We start from the raw sequence: 8,294 nt of genomic DNA, 5'->3' as shown, positions 1-8,294 counted from the left end.
AAAACTCCTTGAACTGATTACCTGTGTTTGACTTTAGTTTGTACGACTGCCCAACTGCATCTTGACCCATTGGCTTCAGACTACTAACTCCTCTGGCTTTGGTCCCCTCGCTATTCTTTGGACTTGGACTCCTGTTTTAGTCTTAGACTCCTCTGCTGGTACAAAACGGTACAGAGACCTAAAATATCATATCCGTTCACTTTAAAATTGCCATTGCCTGTTTCTGTATATTCAGTCAACATATTTTATAAATGAAGATCTGGTATTTCTTCTGCCACACAATTACAACTACATAGACCTGTCAGAAACTATAAACTGAAAGAGCTGAATAACCTGTCTGATTTCAAAGATGGGTCTCCTATGATTAATGGCTTGTAGCTAGTCTGGATCAGTTTTATTTCACACACACACACACACACACACACACACACACACTTACACTTACACTTACACACGTACACATACTGCAAGTGAAACTAAAACATTCCAAATCTTTGCTGCAATGGTCAAATAGTTTTATTACAAACAACTGTTCTGCTAGAGGAGTTTACAGCCAGTCTGTTGCCTCCTCTGAGCACATACTATGGTCCTAACGAAACTCCTCAACCTGTACCAAGTGTTTCATGTAACAGGAAAATAATGTGTTAATTGCATTTCCTTCCAACTTTTCCTAACTTCAGGTTGTATTGTGTATTTCCTGACATTATGTGCCACATTGTATTTTCTTTTTGCTTTACATTTGCAAAATAGAGACTTTTCTTTTTCCACTACAGAGAAAGAAAACAATGGACATCATAAATACGACGCAAGTGAGAGTGTTTGCGCTTTCTGGACTTACAGACAATGAAAAACTTGTTCCATTCCTCTTCATGTTCTTCTTGCTTGTTTACATGGTGACTATAGTTGGCAATGTTGGCTTGATGTCTGTTGTCAGTAAGACCTCCAAACTGCACACTCCAATGTACTATTTCCTGAGTTACCTCTCTATGGTTGACCTCTGCTACTCCTCAGTAATAACACCTAAGATGCTTTTTGACATTTTGTCCAATATAAAATCCATTTCATTCAACGGTTGTGCTTTTCAGCTCTTCTTCTTTGGTGCCCTAGCAGTCACTGATGCTCTCCTACTCTCAAACATGTCATATGATCGATATATTGCTATCTGCCATCCTCTCTCTTATGTCTCAATAATGACAAAGCAAAAATGTCTGTGTCTGGTTCTCCTTGCTACATTCATTGGCTTCTTTCTATCTTCAGTGCAGACCAGCTGTGTATTCAGTCTACAATTTTGTGGATCAAATCTTATAGACCACTTCTATTGTGATGTCCGTCCTTTGCTCACATTGTCCTGCTCTAGTACTCTCCCATGTGACATGGTAACTGTTTTCTGCACATGTTCATGTGGTATTGGATCTATGATGACAGTCCTGATCTCTTACACTCTAATAGTTTCTTCCATTTTACGGATCAATTCTGCTAAGGGTAGGCAGAAAGCATTCAGTACATGTTCTTCACATCTCATGTGTGTTTCCATCTTCTACGGGACAGTTTTCTTCATTTACTTACGTTCTTCTAACAGTGCATTTGAGAAACGAGACAAGGTGGTCTCTGTCTTCTACTCAGTAGTGATACCAATGTTGAATCCACTTATATACAGTCTGAGGAACCAAGAGGTGAAAAGGGTCATCATGGAACCAGTGCAGAAATGTCATTGAGTTAGACAAAATGTTCAGCTAGTCCACATGAGCTTTTTCTTGAAGTGTGTTCCAAATGAAACTCGGCTCAAGAACGCTTCCATTAAAATGGTGCAACGCAGCGATCCATTGATATTGATGCGTTACATGGGGGCAACATAATTTTTTGCTTTGACATCTAAACCACGTATTACATTACCTAATCCTTGGGGATATCGTATATAGCACAACATAAAGGGCAAATGATCTATTCCCCATGTGTTCTCAAGTTGTGTTCCCTTTTGAAATGTGGAGACACCATATTTCAAGTAAGAATTGTAATAATAAGAGGTGTGGTTACCTGATGACAACATATAAAGACATACTGCTTTCATTGACTACATTTTCCACTTCAATTAATAGATCATGAAAATATTTCACAACTGGTTCCGCATTTTCGGGTAAATATCTTTCAAGTTTCTCAAAGGCAGCTGGAATGTCGTTCGGGGGCAAAAAGAGAAGGACTTGCAAATGACTCATGCAGAGTGCAAAACCAGGGTCAGTGCCATACAGCTGAGCTAATCCTGCTGTCTGGATGCTTCAGTGAAGGCTCTGACCCAGGTGAAACAAGCAACATATATGGTGGCAGTTTCCAAATTTGAGCTGGGTGGCATTTATTGAAGCAAAATCGGTGAAGACTTATTGCGGTGCCAGGGCGATGTCAAATTCCATCCATCCCCCAATATGCCTCCTTGAGTTTTTCTAAATTTTCCTCAGTCATAACCAGTAAAATGCATTCTCTCCCAAATGGGGTGTCCTTCACGAGAAATTGCTCGCCATGGATTTCTTTAAAATTGTCGGGAATATTGATCTCATTTTTAGAGGTTGGCTTTGCATGTCAGTGAGTCTCACCCTCTTCACCGATTGCCTGAGAGCAGATCTATTTGGCATGTACACTGTGCTTGTTGATGGCATTTCTGCTGTCACACTTTGTATGATCTGTGCCAGAGTCTCCACCGCATGCACATTGCCTGATGTTGTGTCTTGCTCTGGCCACATCAGTTCTTTCTGTCCTCGTTGCGTGGTTATGTCCTGTGTGTCAGATGACTTTGCGGCTAGTGGCAAATTTATCGTTGATGGCCCATGCTTGACAACTGTCATTCTTGAACTCGCTGCATCGCCAATACCACCTTTATCCATGCTGTTTGTTCTTGGTGAAAAGAAATCCATCGATGTTAATTAGATTTCTACCTGTTTGAGACGGCACAAGGGAAACGGATTCGGTCGCCATAATTTCTATAGAATAATCTGCGTCTAAAGAAATTCCTCCAATTTGCTGAGATTGTTCACAAAGGTGGATACCAGCGGAATGGCAATCAGTATCCCAAAGCGGTATATAGCAAAATCCGTTCTCTGTAAAAGAGTCAGGCAAAGCCAGATAACCAGCATGAATTAGCAAGCTTATTCAATAGTAATAAGTGGCGATTTGACTGCTGTCACGGACACTTTTTTTAGTGAGTAAGGTGAGCTCAGACTATTTACCTACATTACATAACTATTTATACTATGACAGATAGTCTGATTGATAACACAAAGTTGCAGATGTCATCCTGTGTGTCTCTGCAGTAATTTAATGTTTGTTATTCAATTAGTTTACACTTCTAACAGAGACACAGTCAGTTGACATGGTCATGTGAACTTTATAACCTTGTAAATTTGGCGACAGGTTTTCAGTTTGTTAATATGTGCAGACTGTAACGTACAGACAAATGGCAGTTCTTGCCAAACAATGTGTGTAATTTGTATTATAACAAAGTTACGATCAGATGCCATACATGTGTGTAATACAACGTTATTCAATATATTATAAATTAACTTTCTATAATAAACACAACTTTGTGTTTAGATTTATTATTATTGTTTAAAACTTTGGAAGTTGTTTTGCAACAATAAAATACACATTCATTACACTGTGGGGGGTTACTGACAATGTAATGTTAATAAATCTTACTATAAACATTATGTACCGTGTTTTCTGTGATTTTTAAACAAGTTTTTAATAAAATAATAATTGTATTTAATTATATAATTTCAATTGAGTACTATTGCAATTAATGCCCATCCTTGGAGGGCACACTATATAATTGATTCTGTTTGTACACACTTACTTTAATTAAATGTTTTATTATATATTTATCATTTATACAATATTGCATAATAAATCTTCACCAGTCTAAGATGCAATCGAAATTAAAATAACAGTAATGAAGTACACTAGTTTTCATTACCAGTTTTTAACATTAACTATAAACTTGTATTGTGTATATTCCGCTATTAGATCTTTAAAATATGTGTTTTATTATTTTAGGCAGCAGGTCATTAATAATATTCTTAAAATCTTACTATGTAAGTAATATACTTCTAATTTCATAGTCTATTTATAAATATAATGTTGGTCAATGATGTCATAACATCCTTATTTTGGGTTTGAGATATATATATATATATATATATATATATATATATATATATATATATATATATACATATATATTCATGTATTGTGCAATGATTTTGGGGTGGAAATTAAACAATTAATTTAGACTATGTACAGTGTTATCTCCGAAATGAAGAACAAACCCATGGTATTCATTTTGAAAGGTGATGTTAATATTTAAAGCACCCAATTGCAATTAGCTCCCTCTCTACACTTATGTATTCTAATAAATTGCATATGAAAAACAACTAAGAATGAATTTAATGAACAAACAGTGTAATTTAAACTTAATAATATATACTAAAATCTAAATTTAGCAAAATAGATTAATATTTATTGATTAATATCAATAAAAAACATTGTACAATGATTAATTGTTGCCTAAAAGTTTCTTGTGAACGTGTTAAAATGGTTAATAAAATTTTGTAGGATGGTGTCAAATTTAGGGCAGTCTTTTTTATTTTCAGTACGTGTTATGGATTTTCAAATGCAACTTCCAGGGCTCAAACGACACAAATGCAGAATAAATCTGTAGAGAATTTGTAGAAATTTTCCATTCTTAAGTTATTTTATATTATCTTCATGATGATATTCAGTCAATGTGTGAAGTTGACTTTGTAACACCTGTAAAAATGAATGACAATAAATAAAATTAGTGCATCATATATTTTTAGCTAGCATTACACAAGATTATAACGTGGTAAATAACAATTTAAAACAATAAGGTTTAAAGTGTGACGATTTATAAACATTTAGATATAAAAAATATGTCTAGAACTAATTTTTTTTAAAAGATATTTGGATTTAGAAATGCAGATTATTTAATTTGTCTTCAGTCAGTATCTTGTGAGTTGAAGAGGTTCTCTTACAATACACTTTAGTAGACATTCTAGAATTGTAGTTCCAATGTCTGTCAATAGATAATAAAAATCAAAAAAATGAACCATACAGATACTATCATCATCATCATCATCATCATTTATTTATATAGCGCCCCTAAATCCGCAGCACTTTACAGAGAACTCAATCACGTCAGTCCCTACCCCATTGGGGCTTACAGTCTAAATTCCCTAACACACACACATACACACACACACACACACACACACAAACCGGAGCACCCGGAGGAAACCCACGCAAACACGGGGAGAACGAACAAACTCCTCACAGATAAGGCCATGGTTGGAAATTGAACTCATGACCCCAGTGCTGTAAGGCAGAAGTGCTAACCCCTTAGCCACCGTGCTGCCCGGTACCAGATGTTAATTAAAGATGGAGACAAGACAAGAAGCCTGTGAGAGGCTAGGTAGGGGTAAAACAGTCAACGAAAGAAATGTAAACAACAAAAAACAACATGGAGTGAAGGACAGATATATGTGTGATCCCAAGTGTAATTACCTCAATGATGAGCCTGTTCTTTTATCTTCAATAATGAGGCACGGTTGGCGGCTGGCACAGTTACAACATTACACCTAGAAAGTGGCATAAAAGGCCTGTGAGAGAACTCATGTTCTCAGCAGCAAAATAGTCCACATATCACTGAGATGGTCAAAGAAAGAAATCTAAAAAACAAAAAACAGCATGGAGTGAAGGACAAAAATATGTCTGATCCCAAGTGTAATTTACCTGATATGGAGCTGTGCCACAGGCCTATAGGTTGTTCTCTCCTCAATGATGAGCTGGTTCTTCTGTGGAAGTTGTCTGGTGTTCACTTTCTGTTTCATCTGTTTGCGTTGCTGACTCCAAGGTTGGTACCCGAGCATGTTGGGAATGGGTCACAGCACTCTCTTGGACATTTCTTCGCATCATGTCATTTACCATGAGTTGCAGACTTGTGGAAACTGCAATGCTCACTACTGACGCCTGTTGCTGTGTGATCCACATTTCGTTCACAGTTGCCCACATTTGATGCTGTGACATTTGGATGTTCCTGAGTGCTGTAGAATGTTCCATTTGATGCCCCTGGTTCAAAAGTGTTTGGGCAAAGAGATTCTGATTTGCCAAAATTTGTCTCTGATTGTCCAGAACCATGTGAATCACCAAGGAACAAATGATTTGTTCCTGTGAACTTGCATAGTCACGACCTTCTTACTCAGGCTGTGTTGGTTCAGGTGAAATGTTTGGAACTTACGCTTCTGATGGTGGTGTGTTCATCAATTCTGATCTTTCTTCAGTAGTGTCCGTGACCTCAGTTGTGCCGGAGAACACCTCTTCAGGTTGCATGGTGTCCGGAAACTGAACTGTGGCTTGCTCAGATATAGGTTGAGTGGTGTCCTCTGCATCTATTGCTGCTGTGTGGGCTTCAGTTTCCAATGTATAGACTTCTTCTGTTGGATGGACTTCAATGGACACATCCTCCAAATCCATCACAATGTCCACAGTACTTCCATGCTCAGGTATTTTCTCAACAAAATGTCTGCTTCTCTTAACTGATTAAAGAGAGGAAATATTGTTCTTTTTGAATGGAAATTTGTGGCAGTATATATGATAGCATCACAAATTTCACGGTAGTATGTAGTACTTTTAATACCTCACACAGATGAAACTGAAGAACCAGATGATTATTCATGTCCAATGAATTCCCTGCTTTCTTCTGAGTCATGGACAGACGCCTCAATGATCCTTGAAGTTGGTGTATCTGAAATTATAATGTTTTTTAGTTTGGAGGGTATTTAATTACCAGCTTACAGGTAAATAATAAATAAGGTACAATTACCTGTTGAGGTACCAGTGGACCTCTTCCTCATGCTTCGGCTGCAGACCCTTGACTTTGATTTTTTAACTGTAATGAACTAAAGAAGAAATTAAATATTAATTGGGGGAAAATATTGTGAGTGCTGTGTTAAAGGTTGACAAACGTGCTGCGGGGAACAGTATGTCTAAATGTAACACAATAAATAAGATTTTGTCACATGAAATGCTTTTGAAATAATATTCACACCAAGCAATATTTAGTAAGGGAAAAAAGCCCAAACTTGAGAATTACATTGGCAGATTGTCAATAGTATGTGACATGTTCTGTATTAAGTTTCTTCAACAGGTGGATTTGGATTATATGTGTGGGTCAGGCATGTCCAAGATGTACTATAAATGTGAATGTAAAAATATCATAAAAAAGGTTTTTAGGTGCTAAAATAAAATATTTTAGAAAACAAAGTTGCAAACTGAAAATATTAGGAAAATATTACATTGTCATATATGGTTTCAGAAATAAATATTACTTATATTAACAAATTACGTTACATTATCAATGAGGGAAAGTAAGTTGTCTTACCACTTTAAATGAAAACAATAAAAAGCTTATCATAAAACTGCAGTTTCCATTTTGGAGTCTTCACAGGAGATATAGCTTCATCCAATGTGTTCAGGTGATCACGCAATTTTGCTGCCATTGGTTCAAGGAGACATTGTGTCTCTTCTTACCATGGGATAGTCGGGATGTATTCAAAATCATGGACTTGGTACTCTTCTGGCAATCACGGAACTCCTTCTTACAAGTTTCCGTAGTTCTAGGGTTGCCAGGGTTGATCTCCTTATCTTGCTCCTCACGTGATAGCTGGTCTTCATACCCTTCATACAATGCAATTATTAATTATTATTTTTAAAAATATTGTAGGATTATACATTATTACACAGCACTTATCTTTATTGTTACCTTGTGGTTGTGACTTAAGGTGTTGTTTTTTTGGGGTGGGTAAATTTAAGCACATGTAATAAGATAGTTGTTCTATTTACAAAGCCACAAAACATGATTTACAGGAAATTAATAAAAAAAAAAGTAAAGAATAATAAAATAAAAGAGGATTATTTAGGAAGATTTGGTATTTAAACTGAGTAAGGGCAGTATATAGTAGGAGTCTAAATAGAAGTGGAAAACATAGGCAGTGAAATAATAGTCTTTAAGGCTTAGTTGGGTGTGGCTCACAAGCCAGTCCTTGCTACATGTAAGCCCCTATGCCTGGGAGATGAGTGCATCTGATTGTAACTTCATTTTAACATTGTTTAAAGCATATTGAAATATATTTTGCATATACAGTATACATGGATAGTAAAGTTTAATGAAAGTAAACATATGTGAGCATTAATACTGAGGTGAGTTAAATTGTAGATTTTTCAAGGAAATT

The 8,294-nt window shown here is 36.3% G+C and overlaps 1 protein-coding gene across 1 annotated transcript; it reads left to right on the top strand.

The window, feature by feature from the left end:
- The first annotated feature begins 785 nt into the window (after nt 1–785).
- On the top strand, nt 786–1,715 carry LOC142150398 (olfactory receptor 5AP2-like). The gene has a single exon (XM_075205594.1). The coding sequence runs from the start codon at nt 786–788 to the stop codon at nt 1,713–1,715; it is 930 nt and encodes a 309-aa protein (XP_075061695.1).
- The last annotated feature ends 6,579 nt before the right edge of the window (nt 1,716–8,294 follow it).

This window comes from Mixophyes fleayi, chromosome 4 (genome assembly GCF_038048845.1).
Source record: "Mixophyes fleayi isolate aMixFle1 chromosome 4, aMixFle1.hap1, whole genome shotgun sequence".
Classification (NCBI taxonomy): domain Eukaryota; kingdom Metazoa; phylum Chordata; class Amphibia; order Anura; family Limnodynastidae; genus Mixophyes; species Mixophyes fleayi.
Note: the sequence above shows the minus strand (reverse complement) of the source record. Positions and strands in the feature narration are given on the sequence as shown.

Excerpts from the sequence above, each read along its gene's own strand:
- LOC142150398 (XM_075205594.1), top strand. The coding sequence starts at position 786 with ATGGACATCATAAATACGACGCAAGTGAGAGTGTTTGCGCTTTCTGGA.